General features: G+C 39.0%; 1 protein-coding gene across 8 annotated transcripts in view; it reads left to right on the plus strand.

Annotated features, from left to right (window-relative positions):
* ATP10D (ATPase phospholipid transporting 10D (putative)) overlaps window positions 1–25,377 on the plus strand; it is a 145,704-nt gene that overhangs the window by 111,006 nt on the left and 9,321 nt on the right. For all 8 annotated transcript variants that reach the window (XR_005215851.1, XM_037829729.1, XM_037829730.1 and 5 more), the window contains 10 exons: window positions 137–325; window positions 2,441–3,050; window positions 3,701–3,807; window positions 6,047–6,173; window positions 8,962–9,146; window positions 15,439–15,748; window positions 18,108–18,184; window positions 19,612–19,737; window positions 22,389–22,589; window positions 25,191–25,271. Coding sequence is in view for 7 of the 8 variants with exons in the window: in XM_037829729.1 (XP_037685657.1) it covers window positions 137–325; window positions 2,441–3,050; window positions 3,701–3,807; window positions 6,047–6,173; window positions 8,962–9,146; window positions 15,439–15,748; window positions 18,108–18,184; window positions 19,612–19,737; window positions 22,389–22,589; window positions 25,191–25,271 (2,013 nt within the window). In the remaining variant the exon portion in view is untranslated. The remainder of the gene's footprint in view (window positions 1–136; window positions 326–2,440; window positions 3,051–3,700; window positions 3,808–6,046; window positions 6,174–8,961; window positions 9,147–15,438; window positions 15,749–18,107; window positions 18,185–19,611; window positions 19,738–22,388; window positions 22,590–25,190; window positions 25,272–25,377) is intronic.

Genomic DNA, 25,377 nt, shown 5'->3' on the forward strand with positions numbered 1-25,377 from the left:
AATTTTTTTTAGGAAAATAAAGTTTACTATCTCATGCTTAGTAGATTTTGGTTATAAAAGTTTCATCTCATGTTGATTTTAAGCTCTAAGTTTTAGATGCTTATTACAGTAATGCATTGTTTTATTGAATTTTCAGGAAACAGATGTTGTACCGGACACCAGGCTTTTGGACAAGTTTAGTCATATTACACCTCAGCTCTTTACCCCATCCGATGAGATGGTCCAATATCCACCACTAGAGACTTTATACATAATCGACTTCTTTATTGCATTGGCAATTTGCAACACAGTAGTGGTTTCTGCTCCTAACCAACCACGACAAAAGGTAAGCTCTCTAATGCAAGCAAAGGTCAGCTTCCAGAAGATTATCTGGGCTTAAATGTACTTGTACTGATCTTGTCATATGGGGAAGGATGATGATGGTAACAATAACAGCAATAATAATGGCAGCTAACATTTATTCAACACTGATGTACTCAGTATTAAGGTATAATCCTCCCTGTTTATCAAACCCATGAGTTAGATACTATTATTCTACTGATTCCCATTTTACAGATAAGATTAAGCAACTTGCCCTTGGTCATTCCACGAGTTAGTGGGAGAAGTAGGATTTGAACACAGGAAGTCTGGTTCAGAGCTGCTACACTATTTTGCCTCTAGAAGGATAATCAATGAGAGCCAATCTTGTTGAATGTCAATTTTTTCATTTTGCTTCAGTTTTCTTACCAAGTTGAAGGTTTTTCTTTGAGACTTTTGAAACCTCCAACATCAAGCAAATATAAAATATTGGATTCATTATTATTTCTTTTTCATGATCCAATTGGGCTAGTTTTAATTCAATCAGTCTAAAATTCAATACATGTATAATAAACCAAGGTTCTGCAGTTCCCACAAAAGCTGGATTTTAAAAGTCCATTTGTAGCTTAGAATTCATGGAAAATTCATTTTCAATTAGGAGGAAAAACTTGTTTCGGAGATTGGTGATTCACTGCTTGCTGTGCTAGCTTCCTAGTGTATATATCCACTTAAAATTCAATTTGTAGCACAACGCAATTAAATTTTAATTTCCCATCAGATCATTTTCTTTTGACAACTTCAGAGGTGGTCAACTTTAACATAAAAATGATTTACTTCCAATTAAGCTAAGTTTGATTGGAAACTGTAGTTTTGCAAGGTTTCAACTATAAAGTTCCTCTTTGAAAAGTGATTATGCAATTAGAAAATAAATCACTGGATTTTTTTTTTGTCCCTATGTAACAATTTTTCTCATATATCCATTTCCAAAGTAGGCATGTTTGGGCATCTTCTGTTTAATAAATATTGTTGCCTTATCCCCAAAGAATATAATATTTTGCTGCCTGAAAGAAACTCTGTAGATATAAGAGCCTAAGCCTTGTGTAATTTCAAAGTAATGATAGAAAGGCAGTGAGTAAAGAGCTAATCAGAATTCATTTGAAATACAGAAACTTCATCTGAGATTGAGTTTTATTCTTCTTTTCATATCAGAGATGCTAATAAATTCAAAAATTTACCAGCATGAGTCCCTCAAACTGATAATCATCATAAAATTAGTGATTTTTAGGAGAAAACTTTTTAATTCCTTGGGCATTTCTGAATGATAAAATTTTAGAATGCATTTAATTGGTCTTCCATGATTAGTATTAAATTACAAGTTCAATCACTGTTAAAAGTTAATATCTAGAAGAGATCAGGCTATGAACAAGAAAAAGTTCTATAAAAATAGAAATTCACATTCACATTATGATGCTGATAAGCCTTATTTTTTGCTTGCTGACCTGTTTTTTAAAGAAATCAAAGTAACAAGTTTTTTATGGAATCTGAAAAGTAAAACAATTAATTTTTTAACTGCTTGATTCACTTTCTTCCAGTGTTTTTATATATGTGTATTTCTACTTTATTTGTAATTGTATTGTTTAAACTATAGTTTTTCAATATTGCCTCATAGACTTTGCAAACACTATTTGAAAATATTGTATACAACATTTTAAGAAAATGTTTCCATTTTGCTATTTTTAATATTTAATTTGCTTATAATTTTTAAACTGTTATTGCTGGGATGCACACAATAAAGATGACACATTTTTCCATATTTTAAGTTATTTCCTTAGAAAAAATTGCTCTAAGTATGCCCACTGGGTAAAAAATATTAGCATTTTATGACTTTTGCTTTCAGATGTCAAATTTCTTTCCTAAATTAAATGGCTGTAGGAACTTATGATATCAACATTTAGCACATCTTTCTCATCACGGCTATTATTATTTTTGTTAATGTTTGCTGTGGCAGTGTAAGTATGAAGCTGGCTAGCCATTTAAGAAAGTGGTATCACTACGCATGTCTTTTTTCCCAGTTTCACTTCAAAGTTCTTATAAACTTCTTTTGATTCTATTTATTGAGACCGTCCTAAATTATCTCCCATAGATAAGACTCTCCTCACTGGGTGGAATGCCCATGAAGTCCTTGGAGGAGATTAAAAACATCTTCCAGCGATTGTCTGTCCGAAGATCAAGTTCACCCTCTCTTGCCAGTGGGAAAGAGCCATCTTCTGGAGTTCCAAATGCCTTTGTGAGCAGACTCTCTCTCTTTAGTCGAATGAAAGTTGCTTCCCCTGTGGAGGAAGAAGTCTCCCAGAGAAGTGAGAGCACTGAGGGCTCTAGTGACTCATCTTGTCATAAAGAAGTAGAGAAACAACTCACTGATGTGGGCCTCACCAATGGCAAGGTGGAGTCCCTTCATGGACAGCCTCTGGATTCCAACCTGTGTTACGAGGCTGAGAGCCCAGACGAAGCAGCCCTGGTTTATGCTGCCAGGGCTTACCAGTGCACTTTACAGTCCAGGACACCAGAGCAGGTCGTGGTGGACTTTGCTGCTTTGGGGCCATTAACATTTCAACTCCTACACATCCTGCCCTTTGACTCAGTAAGGAAAAGGATGTCCGTGGTGGTCCGGCACCCCCTTTCCAACCAAGTTGTGGTGTATACAAAGGGTGCTGATTCTGTAATCATGGAGTTGCTCTCAATGACCTCACCAGGTATGTTCCCTCAGAACTGAGATAAGAAGCATGATATGGAGGTCTCTCAGATGGAAAGGCCCCACTGAATGGTTTTATAAAGAGTTCATTGGCAAATTGTAATTGAATCAGAATTTGACTTTGGAAGTGGGTATTTGGGCATCAGTCACACTTGGTGAGGTAAGGGAAGCTGTATAGGATTTGGTGGGAAAGCATATAAACTTTGAGGCTGCACAGACCTGGGTTCAAATCTGGACTGTCGTTAGCTGTGTCTTGATAAAGTTACCTCCTCAGTCTGTGCCTAATTCATCTTCTACAAACTGGGGATTATAGTACCTCCTTTATAAGTTCTTGAGCAGCTTCATGAGATACTATATCCAACATATGTAGAGCTTTTGGCCAAGTGCCTTGCAAATAGTAACTGCTAAATAAAGGACACCTGGCATTATAATTGTTACTGTTACAATGGTTATTAATGGTGTGGGGATTGTACGTGTGCTTTTTAATCCACAGGGAGACAGCCATAAGGGAAGGATTTGTTCTGGGGATAGCTTTTATAGATGCACTAAACGGCTTTTTGTTTGTTGCAGGCTAAACTAGCACTGTTTTTTAAAATATGCCTGTAATTGGACAGACTGATGGCAACACTTGTGTTTTGTTAATTATTTCAGATGGGGCAAGTTTGGAAAAACAACAGATGATAATAAGGGAGAAAACCCAGAGACACTTGGATGACTATGCCAAACGAGGCCTGCGTACTTTATGTATAGCAAAGAGGGTAAGGCTGCGCAGTATACCTATCTTTTTTGTTCTTTCAATTATTTAACCATCATTTATTGAAAACCAACATGTATCAAACCCTTTTCTAGGCAGAGGGAAAGTCCTTGTTGGACTGTGGGCACTGTTTTCATAGCTTCTCTATTCAACATCTTGGTGGTTGGAGTTTGTCCCAAAGTGCTTAGAAAAGTGCCCAAGAGCTGCAGTCTCTGAGTTCTTGCATGCTTTGTTATATCCCTGCCAGTGCCCTTGTATGTGAACAGCTTGCTGGGAACAGAAATCCCTGGATCCCACTTTCTTTCTCCAAGGATTTTACAAATGTTGTTCTCATCTTATAGCATTAAATGTGCTCTGGGAAGACTGTTCCAGACACTAGTCTGAATTTTTGCCTTATAAGTTCTTGATTTTTTTTCTAGGTGCTCATAAGAGTCTTTATCTGTTAAGTCAGGTAAATTTACTATGGTATTATCTCACTATTGATTAGTCTGTATTACCTTTTTGAGGGGATACAGTGTATCCTTTCTAAATAAAAAGAAGGCAGAGCTTCTAAAGTAATGATTTGAGGGTTGTTATTACTAGAACCATCCCTGTGGACATGGGGGAAATGGAGATAGAGTACTTTAAGAGTGAATTAGTGGAGTATTTGTGCCACTTGGCCAGTGAGATGTGGCTGAGGTGCTGACCACGTCAAGCTGTTCAGCTCAGTGTGGATGAACAAGGCCTCACACCCCCAGAGTGCTCTCCCTCACCGATAAGCCAAGACATCCCCTACCATATCCCTACAAACCTGGCTGTACCACCTCTCACCTGTACGCCTGAACAGCATGTTTCTTCCTTCAGTGTAAGTCTAACTATTCCATTGTATTTAAAAGTGGGATAGGGGACTGGAGAAGAGGGAAAATGTCTGTTTAGGTGAGAGAGAGTCTAATAAGAGTGAATGTAAGAGAAGAATGTACTTAAGTGGGGAGGAAAGTGAGTTAATTATAAAATATAATACAGGCTTTAATAAATACCGTATGACTGGAAACAAAGAACAACCAGCCCACGTGGGGTAAATACTAGAGAAGAAAACCAAGGAAGCTACTCTTCCACTTCTCTCACTCTTTTCCATATATCCCTCACCCCTCTCTCTTTCTTTCTCTCCCTCCCTAGCTCTGATCCCTGTAGTTAATTTTTGCTGTTTTAGTTGCTAGATTATCGATTTTCCTTCCTCTGTCCTGGCTCTAACTAGTAGAAAAGGCAAAGGGATACATGGAGATCAAAACATCAGTGCTGTTAATGGCAGGCCAGTAATTCCCAAATGCAGGATGTCTTGGAAATGAACTGGAGACTGTAGCTGGTCTTGAAACTAAATGCTTGGGAACTGCTTTTGGAGAGAAGAAGGTCTGTTGCAGTCCCAAAGAGTCTTAATCAGACAGTTGAATGATGGCTCAAAAGCCTGCCTCACCTACTTAGCTGTAGGAAGAATGGATAGTATCAAGATTGAAACTAATGCCTTTTCAGTAGAATGATCCTGCTCCCAGTAAACATTTAGCTCCATAGATGTCAGATTCTCCCAAATCAAATTACCTTGTTGGCAAGAATAAGTAGATAGAGAAATTGTCTCACCCCCTGCACCCCATCCTGCTTTATAAGAACTGAACTGTTGATTCTTCCCTCTATGATAACCTGAATACAAAGGGAAATTTATCATTGGCTACTTCTCTAGGCATCCTTTGATTTTTACTTTAAACAAGGCTTTTTTACTTCATCCATGTGAGCCCTCTCTCTTTTTACCTCAGCCAAATGATTAACACCATAAACTAAACATCAAAATATATCAAAGGTTCTGCTGGCTACAGAATCTCTCACACTGACCTGTCCTGACACCAGTTTCTCAACTGCATCATTAGAATCACTCTGGATTCAATCCTAAGTCACAACTGCTCCCAAATGCCTACCCCCTGGATTAACTGAATAGAGTAACTCAATTCCACTATATATGGTACCTGGAATTTTCTTGAGATGCTGAGCTATAGGGTCTGTCCATCACCAGTACTGTACAGGACTGATCACAGAGTCTGGGAAGGTAGTGACCAGGTAGCATGAAGATACGGACCCGGCATGAGTGTTCCTAGAAGGAGGAACACCTAAAACAAGTCAATGACTCAATATCTTGCCCTGGATAAGTCCTGGTAGGATCCTGCAAGGTCATGAGGCCCAACTCATAGTTTTTGGTTTTTTTTTTTCTTTCTCTATAGGTCATGAGTGACACTGAATATGCAGAGTGGTTGAAGAATCATTTTTTAGCTGAAACCAGCATTGATAACAGGGAAGAATTGCTACTTGAATCTGCCATGAGGTTGGAGAACAAACTAACCTTACTTGGTAGGTAGACTAGACTATACTGTCTGAATGGAGAATTTTGAAAAACACTGTATGTCTCTAAATAAGTTACTCATCAGTACATTTTTTTTCAATTTGATCAAATAAACATATATGGTTCTGCCTGCCCCCTCCAGTGTGGTCTCTACCCAGCTTCTACTTCCTTTCATTCTGTTTCCACTGTCGTGAACTAGACTTCCTTTGTGGCAGTATCAAGGTGGTTATCCTTGAGAAGACCATTTAAATGTCAATGTGTATTATAGAGTCCAAACCAAACAAATATCCTAGTTCAAAAGTAAAAAGCTAAAGTTTCTTGCCAGGCATTGGATAAGATACTTAATACACACTGTCTTCTTTAATCCTCATAGCAAATGTCCATTTTATTTAACCCAACTTGGGGTACAGAGCTGTTTAATGACTTGTTCAAAGTTGCATGCTAGTAACTGACAGAACTAGGTCTACCTGGCTTCAGGGTCCATGTTTTTTTTTTTTTTATTAAATTCAGTTTTATTGAAATACGTTCACATACCATACAATCATCCATGATACACCATCCACTGTCCACAGTATGATAACATAGTTATGCGTTCATCACCACAATCTATCTCTGAACATTTTCCTTACATCAGAAAGAACCAGAACAAGAATAAAAAATAAAAGTGAAAAAAGAACATCCGAATCATCCCCCCATCCCACCCCATTTGTCCTTCAGTTTTTATCCCCATTCCTCCACTCATCCATACACTAGATAAAGGGGGTGTGATCCACAAGGTCTTCATAATCACACTGTCACCCCTTGTAATCTATATTATTATATAATTGTCTTCAGGAGTCCAGACTGCTGGGTTGGAGTTTGGTAGTTTCAAGTGTTTACTTCTAGCTATTCCAATACATTAAAGCCTAAGAGGTGTTATCTATATAGTGCATAAGAATGTCCACTAGAGTGACCTCTCGACTCCATTTGGAATCTCTCAGCCACTGAAACTATTTCGTCTCATTTTGCATCTCCCTTTTGGTCAAGAAGATACTCTCAGTCCCACGATGCTGAGTCCACATTCATCCCCAGGAGTCATACTCTGCGTTGCCAGGGAGATTTACACCCCTGGGAGTCGGGTCCCAGGTAGGGGAGAGGGCAGCGAGTTCACCTGTCGAGATGGCTCAGTTAGAGAGAGAGAGGGCCACATCTGAGCAACAAAGAGGTACTCAGGGGGAGACTCTTAGGCACCATTACATGCAAGTTTAGACTCTCCTTTGTGGTAATGAGCTTCATAAGGGCAAGTCCCATGCTCGAGGGCTCAGCACATCAAACTGCCAGTCCCAATGTTTGTGACAACATCAACACCAGTCCAGGTGAGGATGTCCAACACATCCGCACCTTCCCCCAGATCCTCGGGGCTGGGGAGGGGGAGGCTGTAAATATATTTTTTATTATCTGCCCAAATTACTCTAGGATGTTTCACTATTTCACTCCAGCCTACACTAACCTACTGTATCTCACTTTCTATTCAAAGTTCCATGCAATTGTGGTGTTTGAACAAATCGACTGTGGAGTTGTACCGTTTAGAAAATTTAGATCCTGTACCAAATAGATATCTATTCCCTTGGTCTCATATGAAAGTTGAAGTTTTAAAACACAATCAGTTTCAACCTTTACAGGGTCCATGTTTTTTATTCTGTACCTGCAATTGGACTAATGACATGTACTTCTCTCTCTTCTCTTACTTCCTGATTTAAAGTAAAGTTTGAGCAACTAACACCTCTTGCCTTGGGCTGGGCTCCATGTTGGAATCATCTGGGAGCTTTAAAAAATACTGTTTCTTGGTTCCCATTCCTAGGGATTCTGATTACTTGGGGTGAGGTGTGGGCTGGCATTAGAATTTTTAAAGGCTTCCCTTCTAATTCTACAGGGCAGCCAAGATTGAGAACCACTTTAGAGCCTGGAGATCTAGATTCTAATATAAGTGCTAATATACCAAGAGACCAGCCACTGAGCTCTATTCCTCTATTTAGGAAAAAAACCAATTATCTCATTTAGTATGTAGCAAATAGGCTAAAGATGCCTACTCCTAATTAATTTCTCTGTGACAGGGAAGTAGTATAGGTTCACATCTTCTCATCTGCCATCCCCCAATTAAAAACATTCTTGTGGGTTTACTGGCAAAATTCATTTGGCAGCAAAACCAGGCCTTATTTGATCTAAGACTATTTATAGTCTTTATTTGCTTACTCTGAACATTAAGTTTTGCAGCAGAAATATCAATATGCCTGATTTCCAGGTATTACAAAATACGTATGTACCATATTGCTTTTAAAATATGAAAAACTTCTAAATTCTAAAATACATCTGGCCTAATTGTTTACTCAAGGACAACTGTGTACTTATATTATGAAAGAACATTGTAAATAAGCATTATGTCTTACTGGTAAGAGCAGTCTTTAAAAGTCTGCCTTTACCCTTAGGAGTAGAATTATAGAATTATTAAATTACAGAGCAATATTACATAAATAACTGAACCAACCCCCCTAATTTACAGATAAGGAAGTTAGCCAAAAAGAGAACAAGTAAATTTGATAAACATATTCATTCCTGAGACTTCCCCCCAAGATATTACTTTGTATGTGATTATGTTCTTGGTCTTGGTACCTCATTTCAATCAATGGAAGATAGTGGAGTGATTTCTGTAGTTCAGGATTGGCTTGGCTAGCACAGACATGGTTAAGTTATGGTCTAGGAGGGCTTCAGCTGGCTTTGGTTTCTTAGAAGTTCTGTCGCATCTTGATTCTATTCTAGGTGCTACTGGCATTGAAGACCGTCTGCAGGAGGGTGTCCCTGAATCTATAGAAGCCCTTCAAAAAGCTGGCATCAAGATATGGATGCTGACAGGAGACAAACAGGAGACAGCTGTCAACATAGCTTATGCATGCAAACTCCTGGAGCCAGACGACAAGCTCTTCATCCTCAATACCCAAAGTAAAGTAAGCATAGTGACATTAAACCAGTCCTTTTGTTTTTGCAAAGCATATGGAGCATTTGGGATTTGATGTACACAATGAGAAAGAAAAACCAATAACCATTAGCTTCCTGGTAATTATTTATTCTATCCAGCAACCTAGCCTATGCTAGGGAGAGCGCCATGCATAGTTCTTCTAATGGCTTGGTGAAAAATCATGATGATTCAGGGAATCGTTGCTGAATTAAGTCATTAGGAGAAAGCTTCCTTTTTAATTTATTTTTATTTATTTGCTTGCCCCCTTCCCCAATACACACGCTTATTCACTTGGATTAGCAGGGACTTGGCAAGGCTTAGCTCATAATGACAAAAAGCCATCAAGTCCTGGAACAGGAATCTGTCTCCCTTTCAAGTTCAGACAAAGCCATGGTTTCTACTGAAATCAGGTGAATAAATGAATAGAAATATTTTTATGGTAATTTAAAAAATAGGCTCTCAGGATAATAATGCCCTCTAGTGGAAATTTTTATCTAGTGCTCCTGAGAATATCAGAAGTTTGAAGAGCTGTGTTTAGGGGAGAATATCAAAAGTTTGAAGGGGCAAAAAATACATATACACACACATACATATCCACACATGTAAATATTTACATATATCCACATAAATACATAACATATACATATGCAAACATGCATACATATACACATACACATATGCATGTATTTTTTAAGGAGAAGAAAATTTAAGAGGTTTGGACCCAGTCTATTATTTTTCCAGTTTTGCTCCCCAGTAACATCTAAGTTCAACAGGCATTTAATTTTCCTCAGAAGATCTCTAGTATAGTGATACCCTCCAAAGATTTGTGCATATTGTTTATTTTGCCTGGAAAACTCTCTTTCCTTCCTCCTTCCTCCTTCCTTTTTCGTCTTTCCTCAGTGGTCACACCTAACCATGTTTCATACTCCTGTGATATCCATCCCAGCCTGGCAACTGTCTCTCTGAAATACTCGGACCGTGTCTTGGGCCCTGTCACAGGCTGCCATGTTTGGTTGGCCATATTTTTATGGTCAGGTCTCGGTCTACCCAACTAGGGTTGTTCAGTTTGAGGAAAGAGAATTTTCATTATTCACAAAGATAAGTGGGCTCTCTTTAGTAACTAGCAGTGGACCAGTGACCCAATAGCCACAGCCTCTAGCCGGCTCCAGCACCAGCAAGTGACTGAGCACAAGAAAATGCTCAGTCATTTTAGTCACTAGAAAGGGCGTGGCCCTCTAGGCTGGTTCTAATGCTCGGCCTTTCACGATCAGGTTCGTGACCTGGGGAAGTTGCTACCCTCCTGAATCTCCCCATCCTTACCTATAATGTAGGAGCAGTGCCTAATTCATAGGAGTGTTGTGGGTGTCCGATGAGAAAATACAAATTACTAATTTTGATATCTGGCAGATGAGAGGGGTTTAATGAACATTAAAAGAGTAAAAGACAGACCCAATCCTTGATGTTTGATTTTGGCTTAAAGATATTTCTGTGAACAGCAAAAATCATTAGGACTGTAAAATGTATTTGTAAATGTGCAATTTATATTTAAAGTTTTAAAAGGCATTTAAAATTATCAACTCAAGATGTTTTTAGTGACTATCCACTGTGGACTGTTCTAGATGCAAAAGATGTTATTTATTTGCTCTCAATAGCCATTCCACCTGTGTGAATTTTCCAACTAACTAAACAGCACACAATGAACTTAATTTAACTTAGTTTTGTGATGACTTGAGTCCATGCATGTTAAACGCCAGGCGTATAGTAGGGACTTAGTCACTAGTATTTCCTTTTCCTTTTTCCTACTTCCCAACCCCTGCGCAGAGGTGGTAAGAGTTAAAAAGGAATAGGAAATCATGGAGACCAATTTTTTATTAATGAAGGAATCCCTCCTGCAACAGTCTAAGTGGCACTCAATGGAATGTCTGAAATTCTTTCTTCAGGGTAGTGTCTCAGCTCCACAAATTCCCATCTTCTTTTGTTCCTTTGCAAATTCAATTACAATAAATGCAGCTGCTTATAAACTTTACATAGTTTGCATTCTCATAAAAGTTTTCTTTCTTTGTTTTAATACATTCATATCCTTGATTATTTGCTACATTGTGATATATAAAACCTTTCAGGATCCATCATTTATTTTTTTTTTAATATTTGTTTTTATTTTGAAATAAATTCAAAGTTACATGAATAGTTGTAAAAACAATACTAGCCCCATACACAGAATTCCATCATACCCTGACCCCCCCCCCGATAGCTCAATCCACCAACTTTAACGTGCTGTCACATCACCATTTCTTTCCCACCTTCCCTCCCTCCCTCCCTATCTATCATCCATCATCTATTTCTCTGTCTTCTGAACATATGAGAGTTAGCTGCACACATCCTTGAACATACACTATAATTCACGTATGTACTTCCCATGAACAAGAACATTCTTTTATGTAATTCCATTAAGTGCAGCTAAGAAGTATAAGAGATTCAACATTGATACAATACTTACATTCTATATTTCCTTTTCCTTATGTCTCAACTGTGTCCCTTCAAGCCACCTGTCCTCCACCCTCCAATCCCATCCAAGTTCATCCTTAGCATTCAATTGTCATCTAGTTAGACTGTCTTTTTTTTTTTCTTTTTTCAATTGTGGAAACATATATACAGCCTAAATCTTCCCATTCCACCCCCTCCCTAGCCTTCCATTAGTGGGATTAATAACATTTAGAATGATGTTATGCTCTTTCCCACCATCCATTACTAGAAATTTCCCTTCACCTCAAAGAGCAACCCTACATTCCTTTCTTAACTCCCCATTGCCCCTTCCCCCATTTCTCTTAATCCAAACTCTACTTTTCATCTCTATGGTTGAATTCTCTGATAATTTCTTTGTGTTTACTGTGGGGCTTAAAATTAACCTCTTAAATCCATAACAATCTTGTTTTTCTTTGATACCACCTTCACTTCAATAGGGTACATAAACTATGTTCCTATACTCCTTCATTCCCCCACCTTTATATAGTTGTCTAAAATTACATATTTTACATTGAGTTCAAAACCACTGATTTGTCCTTAGAGTTTGTGTATTTTTTATCATGTAGGAAGTAAATAGTGGAGTTATGGTTCAAAAATTATTGACTTCTATTTGTATTCCATTGTGTTTGGAGAATGTTCTTTGAGTATATTCATTTTTTTTTTTTTAATTTCTTGAGGCTTGTTTTATGCCCCAGCTTATGGTTCCTTCTGGAGAAAGATCCATGATCACTAGAGAAAAATGAGTGTCCTGGGGATTTGGGATGTAAGGTACTATATATGTCTGTTAAAATTCTCTATATCTCTTTCTCCTTTCTTTGTCTCTCTGTTGGTAGGGCTCCTTTAGAATCTGAAGTAGGGCAGGTCTTTTATTGGCAAAGTCTCTCAGCATTTGTTTGTCTGTGAAACATTTAAGCTCTCCCTCAAATTTGAAGGAGAGTTTTGCTGGATAAAGTATTCTTGGCTGGAACTTTTTCTCTCTCAGAATTTTAAATATGTCATGCCACTGCCTTCTCGCCTCCATAGTGGCCACTGAGTAGTCACTACTTAGTCTTATGTTGTTTCCTTTGTCTGTGGTGAATTGCTTTTCTCTTGCTGCTTTCAGAACTTGCTCCTTCTCTTCAGTATTTGACAGTCTGATCAGAATATGTCTTGGGGTGGGTTTATTTGGATTTATTCTATTTGGAGTTCGCTGGGCATTTATGCTTTGTGTGTTTATATTGTGTAGAAGGTTGGGGAAGTTTTCCCCAGCGATTTCTTTGAATACTATTTCTAGACCTTTACCCTTCTCTTCTCCTTCTGGGACACCAATGAGTCTTAAGTTTGGACGTTTTATTTTATCTATTGTATCCCTGAGATCTATTTCGATTTTTTCGATTTTTTTCTCCATTCTTTCTTTTGTTCTTTTATTTTCTGTTCTGTGGATTTCTAGGACACTGAGGTGTTGTTCAGCTTCCTTTAGTCTTGTATTGTGAGTATCCAGAGTCTTTTTAATTTGGTCAACAGTTTCTTTTATTTCCATAAGATCTTCTATTTTTTTATTTACTCTTGCAATGTCTTCTTTATGCTCTTCTAGGGTCTTCTTTATGTCACTTATATCCTGGGCCATGGTCTTCTTGATGTCCTTTAAATCCTTTGCCATGTTTTCATTCTTCAATTGTAGTTCTTTGATTAATTTTGCGATGTATAATGTTTCTTCCGAGATCTTGATTTGTGTGTTTGGCACTGGATTCTCCATATCGTCTGGTTTTATCATATGCATTAAGATTTTCTGTTGTTTTTGGCCTCTTGGCATTTGTTTTGCTTGATAGGGTTCTTTCAAGTTGTATCAAAAAAAAAGGATATCGATCTAATTTTTCAGAGACACAGTTTGGTGACGTACACTTTCTCTAACTAAACAGCAGATGGCGTCTGTGAGTCACCTATATCCCTCAAGTCAGTTCTCAACCTTTTTTCCATGGAGTGTGGGGAAATGATTCTTGTGGGTTCAGTTGGAGAACTCAGTTTGGGTGTGTTGCTGGAGCCATCTGCCCTGAATGTGGGGCATGTGTACGGGTGGCCAGGGAGGAAGGGCAGTTCTACTGTTCAAATCTCCCAGGTTCCAGGAGATTCAAGGCCACCGCAAGAGACTAAGCCTTCATTTCAGTTCAGCCCCAGACTTTCTCTCTCGCTGTCCCACAAACCACCGGACTTGGCGTAGCGCCCCTGGGTTCTCCGAGCGGATCCCCCCTCCCAGCCGTGATCCTCCCTCAGCTGAGGGAATGCCGTGCTACATCATCAGTGTGCGCCATCCCTCAAGGGAATCCCTGGGCTGCTGGGCTGTGCCGCGGGGCTCTCAACTGGTTTCAGAATGCAGAATGTCTGAGGCCGTCTTTACTGCAACGCCTTGTGGGCTGAGAACAGCTGAGGTTTTCTCCCCAGAGAGAGAGAGAGGGACAGAAAAACTCCCAGGTTCACCCATCAGCCAGAGATAGCAACCGATCCTCTGGGCTCCCTATCCTGAGACAGATATGTTCCCCTATTCTCCCAAGGTCAGTTGTCACCAAAAGCCTCTGTCTCCTTGTTGAGGATTCGCTGTCTGTATTGAGCAGTTAATATTAAAACCTCACTTGGAGCTGGGCTGAGAAAATGCACGGCACGGCTTCCGTGAGGGAGGGGCTCTCAGCTCTAGGTTCTAGGCTCTCAGTGCAGGTCTGCAGTTTTACTTACAGATTTTATGCTGTGATCTCGGGCATTCCTCCCAATTCATGTCTGTGGATGTTGAGTGTACAGTCACATTTGTCTCCCTGCTGTTAATCCAGGTTATTTACTGGTTTTTTATTCATTTATGAATTGTTCTGGGGGAGACTAAGTCTTCCACTTCTTTCTATACCGCCGTCTTCCCAGAATCCCCATCATTTAATTTTGTAAATTTTATAATTTCATTTAAAATTTTCTCCTGAGATTGTTAAATTTATATTCATATTGTTTAGTAGAATCTATAACAGACTTTTTCATACCTGATATTATTTGATAATTACTAAAAGTACAGCAGATAAAATTATCTCCATTTTATAGATCAGGAACCCAAGACTCCAAAAGGTTTTGAATTGTCTAAGTGCTCACACTTGCTTACTATTCAAGCTTTGATTAAATTTCCTGGCCCCTATTTCAGGTTACTTTTCTATATTGTTGTATTAATTCTACAATGAAAAAGCTGCAATTGTAAAAACTAAACACACACACAAATAAAACAGGATAAAAACACCTATAATCATAAAACCACGGGTAATTATCATTCATATTATGGAGGATTTTAAATGTCTGCTGTGTCACTCCTTACACCAGGAGCTTTGCATATGTGTAACTGCACTTATTCCTCACAACAGTATGATGTAGATAATATTCCCATTTCTGAGATGACAAAATTGAGGGTCAGAGAGATCATGTAATTTGTGTAAGGTCAAGCAGCTAGTAAATGGCAGAATGAGATGCAAAGGCTTTTGAGGCTCTGTTTGAAAAGTCAAACTACATATAAAGAAATATGAATCCTAGTTCTTAGCTGTAGAATTGAGAGGGAGATGTCTCTCATCCTTGTAATCCATCTACATATACACACAGAACTCTCTGGAAATGCTGTGAGGTCTTGACAAGTGGTGGCTTATTCACTATCTCGGGTTGCCTTGCTGCAGGAATTGCTAAAGACTGAAAATGACAAATTTAGCTGGATGTGTCCACCATGGGAGCCCCAAGGGCTTACCTTCTTTGTCTCTTGTTTGAAGGATGCCTGTGAGATGCTGATGAGCACAATTTTGAAAGGACTTCAGAAGAAGAATCAAGCTTCTCCAGAGCAAGCATCATTAAATGAGGATCTATGTCAGCTTCCCACCCCCCAGGACTTGGGGCTGCGGGCTGGACTCATTATCACTGGGAGGACCCTAGAGTTTGCCCTGCAAGAGAGTCTCCAAAGGCAATTCCTGGAGCTGACTGCATGGTGTCAGGCTGTGATCTGCTGCCGAGCCACGCCCCTGCAGAAAAGCGAGGTGGTGAAATTGGTACGCAACCATCTCCGAGTGATGACCCTGGCCATCGGTGAGTGGGTATGGGACTGGGCTCTGCACTTCTCCCTTTTCATGCCATAGCAGAGGTAGATCCTTCAACTGACCTTCTCTCTCTCCTTCTTTCCATACCTCTGTTTATCCTCTGTCTATCCTTTTCCTCCACCCCTTCCCTCCCTACTTTCCCTATCCCCAACTTCCTGTCACTCTTTTTACTTTCTCCCTTTCTCTCCCTTCCTCCTTCCCCTCCATGAATTATTTGACCACCTGCTAGGAACCAGGTGGTAAGGATGTGAAAAACGATATAATAGGACTCTTTGTGTTACATGTCAGACACTGGCTTAAATAGGGTAGTGAATCATAGAATTGAAAACACGAAGAACAATTTGTTTATCTATTCAACAAATACTTTTTGAGTGCTTTCTATGAACCAGGCATTTTTATAGGCAATGGAAGATACAGGATTATATAATATTGACAAAGTACCTTTTCTTCAGACATTACATTCTAGTGTGTGGAGGCTGGGGGTTGAGTGCATACTGTAAAATAAAAAGTACAAATATATAAGATATCAAGTAGTGATAAATGCTACTGAGAAAAATAAAGCAGGATGAGGGAGCTATGGAGCCCTGGAGAAGGTGCTGCTAATGTAAATAAGGTTTTCAGAGATGGTCTCACTAATAAGGTTGTATGTGAGCAGAGAGTTGAAGGAAATGAGGGACCCATTAGTGAGCTCTGAGGGGAGAACTTTTCTGGCTACTGTATTGAGAGTAATTCTTGAGGTACAAAGACAGAAATCAGGAGACCAATAAAGAGACTATTCAAATAATCAAGACAAAAGATAGTAGTGGCTCGGGCCCAGGTGGTAGTAGTAGAGGTGATGAAATGTGGTCAGACAGTGAACCTACTTTGAAGGAAGAGCTGTTGACATTTGCTGATAGATTGGATTTGTTAATGTGAGAGAAAGGGATGTAAAAGGTGATGCAAGTTTTTGTCTGAGAACAGAAAGGATAGAGCTGCCATTTATGGATATGGCAGAGGGTAGAGTCAGGATTTGGGTCTTATACATGTTAAGTTTGAAAAATTCTTTAGATGTTTAAGGGATGATGTCAGGTAGGCTGCTAGATATAAAAGCCTGGAATTTAGGAATGAGAAAGTGGCTAGTGATACAAATTTTTTGAGACATACATCTAGTGATGACATTTTAAGCTTCGATAGTAGATGAGATCATCAAAAACGTGAGCATAAATGGAGGAAAGAAGCAGTATGAGATTAAGCCCTGAAACACTCCAATTTTTAGAGTTTAGCAAGATGAGGGCTCAGCCATTTCTTCAATCTGTTTTCTCCTGGATTGCTTCTAGTCTCAGGTAGCTCTCCCTTCGTGGTGGTGATACAGCCACTGAAAATTCTCAGGCTTACATCCTATCATATTAGCAACCCCAGTGAAAGGATAGCACCTTTTTCAGATTGTTTGCAGTAAAATATCACAATTAGAATTAAATTTCATTCAATATTTTTTTTAATATACATATAAACAAATAAACTATTCAATCTCCTGGACCCTGAGACTTTTTAATTATGAGAATTAAGTTGGGGTCATGTGTCATCCCTGCAGCAATCACCGAGGCCAGGGAACAGAAGATGCTGATTTGCCAGGTCTGGGTCAATTACCTACCCATAAACCTAGGGGTTTGGGTTTGCCCTGACAAACTACGTGGATTCAGAGTTCCCAAGGAAAATCAGGGTACTCTTACCAGAAAACAGGCAAATGGTGGGCAGGCAGTTGGAAACACCCAATGCCCATTACCAGCAGGAATGCAGTTCCTCCTCCTGAGACATTTCCAAAGTGGGGGAGACCAATAAATCCATATGTAACCATATACCATGTGATAAGGTATGATAGAGCTATACACAGGCTGATTCTAGAGCCTGAGGAGGGGGCATCTGATCTATTCTTAAGTGAGTATGGGAAGGTTTCCCAGAAGAAATAACATCTAAGGTGAGAGTAAGAGCTATTAAAGTTCAGCAAGGTGGGTTGCAGGTGATGAGGAGAGTGTTACAAGAATAGAATACCTTTATGTGCAGTGGCTAAAAGGAGAAGGATAGTAGAAGAACTGAAAGTACAGTGAGTGTCCTGGTAAAAGGGAAGATCAATCCATATAGGTGCTCTAGCCTGAAGGACTTGAAGGCAGTGTTAACGAGGTTGGCCTTCTTCTTGATGGAGTGGGGTGTCACATTCAGTTCCTACTTAACTTTCTTCCAGATAAGTTGGAGAAATGAGATAAATTTTGAGGGATCTGTTTGTTTGCTCAAATGGCCACTATTTATTTGCAAAGTTTGCATGTATTCCTTAATCTTGTTATGTCTCTCACCTTTTGTTTTGTCCCGTAAAGGTGATGGTGCTAATGATGTTAGCATGATACAAGTGGCAGACATTGGAATAGGAATCTCAGGCCAAGAAGGCATGCAGGTGAGTAAATGTGCATCCAAGAACCATGATCTTGAACTGCCCAAAGCTGTCTGTGGATAGCCCAGGATTGGGAGATAGGAAGTACATCCATCATTCATTGGTTATTTGCTGGATGGATATTATATGCCTGGTATTTTCTTGGCTAATTTTAGCTGTTTGAGCACTTATTCAGTTTAAAAAATAGAGCTAATCTAGGTCATAGGAATACATCTTTTAGCCCTGTGTCTTAATTTTCTGGCTGCTAAAACAAATACCATACAACAGGTTGACATAAATGATGGGAATTTATTGGCTCACACTTTTGAGGTTAGAAGTCCAAAATTGAGGTGTCAGGAAGGTGATGCTTTCTCCCTGAAGGCTGTGGTGTTCTGGGGATGACTGCTGGCAACCCGTGGTCTTTTGCTTTTCTGTCACATGGCAACTCACTTGGCAATGTTTCTTCCTTTCTCCTCCGGGTTCTGTTGACTTCCGGCTTCTCCAGGTGGCTCTCTCTTGCTCTGTCTGAATTCCATTCTACTTACAAAGGACTCTGGTAATCTATATTAAAGCCCAACCTGATTCACTTAGGCCACACCTTAACTGATGTAGCATCTTCAAGAGATTCTTTTTACAATGGGTCCGCACCCACCAGAATGCAGACCTGGACCAAGAACCTGTCCATACTGGGGCACACAATTCAATCCACCACACTTGCAATAACTATGTTAAATTCTAACACTGAAGAAAGCTACTAAGGATTTGAATAAAGGATCTAATGTTCTTAAAGAGAGAGAATGTATATGAATACATGACTATGACTATGAATATGAATAAATAAGAGGGTGGTAGTGACCCTATTTATTCTGATGTGTGCCCACGCACATGTGCGTGTGTGTGTGTATTGGATAGTATTTTATACACAAAGTTCAGGTAAAAGCTTGTCATCCAAAACACTGCTTTTCATGTATGGAACAAATGCTGTCAGAGGAAGGTGGGATGTGGGGCTTAGGGTTTCCTGAGAATTGTAAATTATGACATTTCTATGCCAGATGAGAGATTCAAATACACATTTGCCTGACACATAATGCACAGTCATACAAAGTCATGTCTGTTATACTTCTAACTATTCTCACCAAGAAGAAGCCGAACACATAGTGTAATGCAGAAAATAGCTCTTGCTAATAAAGATGCTTTCTAGGGTAAGTCCATTTGCTGAAACTACATCATGAGTAGTAATGATTGGAGAAGTCTTGTTTCATGTGACCATATTGGAAAGCTGAGTAGTAATCCTCAACAACGCATTAAGGTTCTCCTTTCATGGGGCTTCTTGGTCTGTGTAAGGTTTAAACAACATATTTGACTACTCAGCCTGATGATGCTCCAGTTGTCCATGTGTTGTAACATGTTTGGTCACTCTGGGTGGCATTCTCTCCCCTTTGCTTCTGCAGGCTGTGATGGCCAGTGACTTTGCCATTTCTCAGTTCAGACATCTCAGCAAGCTCCTTCTTGTCCATGGGCACTGGTGTTATATGCGACTTTCCAACATGATTCTCTATTTTTTCTACAAGAATGTGGTATGTAACTCCAGAAAATTTGTCCCTTCCCCCTTCCCACCTTTCAATCCTGATTGCATAAGTAATGAAGAAAAAGTGTCCTATGCTAACCTTACCTTGCTAATTGACATTTTGGGAGCAGCTAGGAACAATCTGGCTGTCTTACCAGAAATAATCTGGAATATGCTGTGTTTCAGCTGCTGACAGCGAATTTCTGGACTTGTCCATCTGCTAGCATTTTCTACTCCCTGTGCATTTAAATTCAATTAAGTCCTGTCTGGTTCATTTAAAATCCAAGTTTTGACCTTCTGTAAAAAGGTTGTGACAGGCAGAATTGTGAAATGTTTAATGCTATTTGGCAGTAGGGAATGAAAAGTCTTGCTTCTGTTTTACAGTAAATACCAAGAAATATTTGCTGTCCCCAAATGATGTCCCTCGTAATACAGTGAAGACACTGATATACATGTAAACCTGTATAGCTGCTTGGCCTGTGGCTGGCTAGCACTCACAAATGCAAGAATTATTTAGCAAGCCTATTAAATATGTCTGTGCTTGGTAGTTATTTGATGGTAAAGGAATTTTATTTTGCTTATATAATTCATAAAGTTCTAGAATTTGACTGGAAGTCGTGGCTCTGCCTGGTGCAGTCTTTAGCATACTACTTAAATTTCATTTTCCCCTGTCATAGAGTCATGTTGACTTTAGATTGGTTCACTTAAGCCACTTCCAGGTAGGGTGAACATGTAAATATGCTGTGATTTTCTAGACCACGTTTATTCTTAATCTTTAAAGTACATTTGTAGAATTTTAGTAATAAATAGAAATTTTTACCCCTCTATTGAAAGACCATCTTTTGAAAAAAAGTAACTTAAATGGGTCATTTGTAGAATAATCCTAGATGTGTAATTTAGATCTGTGTATGTATATTTGTCAGCAGGAGCATTTTTCCTGTAATGAAATTTTCAGGAAGCTTTCAGTACTTTACTAATTTTTATTAGCATATGTACTCAAAGTTTAATAAAACCCAGATACTTTAAGAAACTTTTTGAAATTCATAAAGTTTCTCCCTGAATGTAGGATTCTGGAGAAAGGTGTGGCTTATAACTTAGGACCTAGTGGTCAATGATTTTTAGAGAGAAGCCCTTCACCCAATTTTTTAAAATAATACTTTTTGCATTTTCCTATCGTTTCCCTTATGTCACTACCCCCCCACCCACATAGATTAAACTCAAGGGTTGAGAAACACTAACATTAGAAAGAGATGCTTTGTGCTCTTGGAGAGATAGGGAGTGTTAGTTGGTAGAGAATGCATTGCTGGGAAATAAGAACCCTGTGGATTTCCTGCTCTGTAACCTTTAGAAGGCTATTCATACTGATTTCCTCCAGACTTAATTTCTACCTCATTTACCTAGCCAAAAATGAGTGTTGTATAGACCTAGAGGAAAGGGCCAGTACCGGAGCCATTAAAATTGCTTATCTTTCTAAGACAGTTGTTCTTGGGTCATAGACAACTTTTGAGATCCTGATGAAGACTATGTATTCAATTCAGACTATATTGTCCCAAATCACATGTACCCCAAAAATGGTACATTTTCAGGAGCTGGGTATGATGCATATCTGTGGATCATAGACTAAAGAAACTTTATTCTAAGGATTGAGATCCCTGTGCTAAGGTGGTGTAGTGTATCTGTGATGCCAATGATAACAATACCTTAACATCTGTTTAGCACTCTATAGGTCATGAGCACTCTCTAACTTGATCTTGATACTAAATCCTGAGGTGTTAGAATTTTCATTTTACTGATGAGGAAACCAGAATTCAGAGAGGTAAAGAAAATTACCTAAGGTCTTATAAGAACTGTTCCCAGGCCTTACAGCAAAATCCCCTAAACTTAAGTCCGGTAACCTTTCCTGTGGCCTGCCTTGCTTGAGAGCACAAGGCTTTTGCTTTGGTGGACTCAGTGTGTCTGAGACAAAATACTAGAGGAAACTACGTGGGGTGTTTTTGCCTGGTTTGCCTGGAACTGTCCTGGTTTTGTCACTGAGAATCCCCCATCCTGGAAAACCCCTCAGTCCTAGGGAAATCGGAACAGTTGGTCACCTATCGGTACCATCCACTTCACCACTAAAAAGTAATTGTGAAACCAGAAAGCCAGAGAATGAACATTTTTCTGGTGCCTGCTATGCCTAGGCACTGAGCTAGGTGATTTACATCTAGAGCTAAAATGCCTGAATTTGAGTACTGGCCCTCCACTTACTTTGGGCAAATTCCTTAGCCTCTCTGTGCCTCAGTTTCCTCATCTGTAAAATGGAAACAATAATTCCCATGGTGTTATGCAGATTGAATGAATTATTATTTATAATAATTCCCATGGTGTTATGCAGATTGAATGAATGATTATTAATTATTTGTATTATTATAAATAGTTACAAAGTATTATTTGAACAGTTCTAGCTCCACATAGTGATATATATGTATATGTTTTGATTTGATAAAACATTTACTAACCAAACAAATAAACCCAGCTACAAGGTAAATTGTGGTCTACCATTTTGTATGCGAGAAAGCTGAGGCTAAGATCACACAGCTTAAAGTGGTAGAGCATGGAATGTATGGCCGTAGCACACATTACTTTTTCTAAGATGCAAACGTTTCCTCTTTGTATCCATAGGCCTATGTGAACCTCCTTTTCTGGTACCAGTTCTTCTGTGGGTTTTCAGGAACATCCATGACTGACTATTGGGTTTTGATCCTCTTCAACCTCCTTTTCACATCTGCCCCTCCTGTCATTTATGGTGTTTTGGAGAAAGATGTATCTGCAGAGACCCTTATGCTGCTTCCTGAACTCTACAATAGTGGTCAGAAATCAGAGGTGGGTGCCAGAAAATCACATTCACATCCATTCTCAAAGCTGAAACAGAGATTCATATATTCAGCTTATAGGGAATAAGAAATGCTTATAATTACTTAATATCATCCAGTCCATTCAGATCAAGGAAGAAAGTTCAAGGGCCAGAACCCAGGAATGTCTGGTTAATATCAGTAAGGATCATCCCCTGGCCCAGGACTCAGTTAATTCCAAGTCCTTTTGGGAGGGGACAAATAGAGCCCTTCAATCAAGGTTTTATAACTAGTGTTTTAAAAATCCATTTGTACAGACCAAAGATAGTAATTGATCCTTAACCTCAGATGAATTGAGGTCATTGTTTCCTGTTGTTGAAACCCTGATATCAATCCTTGGCACACATTGTTCTATTGAACTGGGAAGTTTAATAGCACATGATAATAACAGGCAGGTTCCAGCACGTGGACATTGATAAAAGGTAATTGATTTCATTGACTTCACCTTCCAGAAGTTGCCCTTTCTTTGAACTTGGCCTCCAAACAAATTCTATTTTATGTTTGGGCCTTTTCCTGTCTTTTGTGTCTTACTCTCCAGGGTTTATGGAATCTCTTTTCTTTAAAGGTCTGAATAGCTGTCGTCACAGTCTTCCCTTCCAAGATGCAATTGGCAATTGTCCATTACCCACCTCTGATCACCTTCACAGTCTTCTTTTCTGTCTTTGACTTTGTGTCCAGATTTCCTTTCAGTTTTCACATCCTGTGAGTTAATCCCTTAAGTCTCTCATTCATTTTATCCTTGACCCATCACTCCTCTCTTCCCAGCTACTCATGTGGCCAAGGAGGAAATTGTACTTTTGCCTTTTTGTTGTAGATTTTTTGAGCAATCTCTATTTCTTCAGAAGCATGAAATTATATTTTAATTTGTCCCTAAATCATTCTCTTGTCTAGTGGCACTTTGGTTACCTTTTTTGACTCTGACACATTCTCTTGCACCATTTGATTGTGTTTCCTGCTAGATTTTATGGACACTTGGATAAAGGAAAGGCAGACAGAATGACCCATCATTTCCAAAGAGGAAATAGTAAAGGAAGATACAGAGAAATGTAGACTGAAAACAACAAATTGTCATTGTTTTGATTTTTCCAGAATATAAGGAAGTAAATGAAATTATAGATACAAAAATCCTAAGGGGAATCTTTTGAAGAATGGAAGAATATATAGAGAGAATTTGTATATTTAGACTGCACTGATTTTTAAGGAAGTTTCAGTCTCATTTCGTATTTGGAAGGAAACAAGACTAAAAAGAACATATTAAGAAAAGAAAAGACTAGCTCAAGGGTATGGTACTTGTGCTGCCATTTTTTTCTATGGCAGACATCACTAAGAATCACAGCACTCTTTCTTGCTGGGTCAGAATGCAGCCTCAGACTCCGTTACAAACATTTATCCTAGCAGACATTACCACTCTGTCAGGGTTGGCTCTTGTTTTGAAAACTGTTTGCAATCACTTAACTAGTGTCTCTATAGATCCTTCTCTTTCTTTCTACAAGCTTTTGATAGAAAACACTTTAGCACATTAAAAATTAAATAAGAATAGTTTATTAATTCAATGAGTATTTACTGAGTATCTACTAAGTACCAGGTACTTTTTTAATCACATGGATAAAAGAGACAAAGTCTGACTTTATAACACTTGTATTCTGGTAAGAAATCCAGATAATTGTTAAGTGAACAAGTAAGATTATTTCTGACAGTGATGAGCGATTTCTAAGAGTGACTTGGTAGTAGGTGATTGGGTGGGCACAACTTTTTGACTGAACGAGAGTATATCTATGAGGAAGTGAGATTTAAACTAGGATAGGAGTTCTGGGCAGAGCACAGGCAAAGCACTGAGGAAAGAGCAGATTTGGCATGTTTGAGACATAGAACCAAAGTCCATGTGGCTGGAGCTTAGTGAATGAGGGTCAGAATGGTGGGAGATGACCCTGGAGGCCAGTGCAATGGGCAGACCATGCAGGACCTTATAGGCCATGGGAAGGGATTTAAGCTGTATTGTAAATGCAATAGGAACTCATTGGAGGGATTCAAGGGGATCAGTTTGATTAATTACAGGAGGTGATATGAACTGATTTATATTTTTCAAAAACCATCTGGCTACCATGGGAAGATTATATTTGGGATGGGGAAAACAAAGAAGCCAGTTAGATGGCCATTCAGTCATTCATCAAGCTGATGGTGACTTGGAAGCAGAGAAAATGGAGAGAAATAGATGGATTGGGGGAAGTTTCGGAAACAGTACTTTCTGATCAATAGAACATGGAATGTTGGTAATACGAATACACTTTCAGGTTGATTTAAAACTGATCCACTGATAAGGACAAGAGGAGTAGAAGAAGAGTTCCTTCAGGAAGTTCTTTGACTGTTTTCACCTGTGAACCTATCTCATTCATCTACCACCCTCCCAGTCTTCCCACCACTATTGACAAATTCTCCCTGGTTTGTGAGTGAGAGAATGAAGGCTAGAATAGAACTTTCTTGCTCAGAGAAGCAAAGACAAGTACTTGCTGGTGTTGTTCATTGTCATTGCTTTGACCCTTGTTAATTTGACTCACATATCTCTCATTTCCAGGCATACTTACCCCTCACCTTCTGGATCACCTTGTTGGACGCCTTTTATCAGAGCCTGGTCTGCTTCTTTGTGCCTTACTACGTGAGTCCTCGTTCACTGAATGTATTTGTTATTAATGAGTCAATGATATTTGTACTGTGCCACCAATATCAGCATTTAGAAATACAGATTTTTCATATAATCAGGT

This window comes from Choloepus didactylus, chromosome 3 (genome assembly GCF_015220235.1).
Source record: "Choloepus didactylus isolate mChoDid1 chromosome 3, mChoDid1.pri, whole genome shotgun sequence".
NCBI lineage: Eukaryota > Metazoa > Chordata > Mammalia > Pilosa > Megalonychidae > Choloepus > Choloepus didactylus.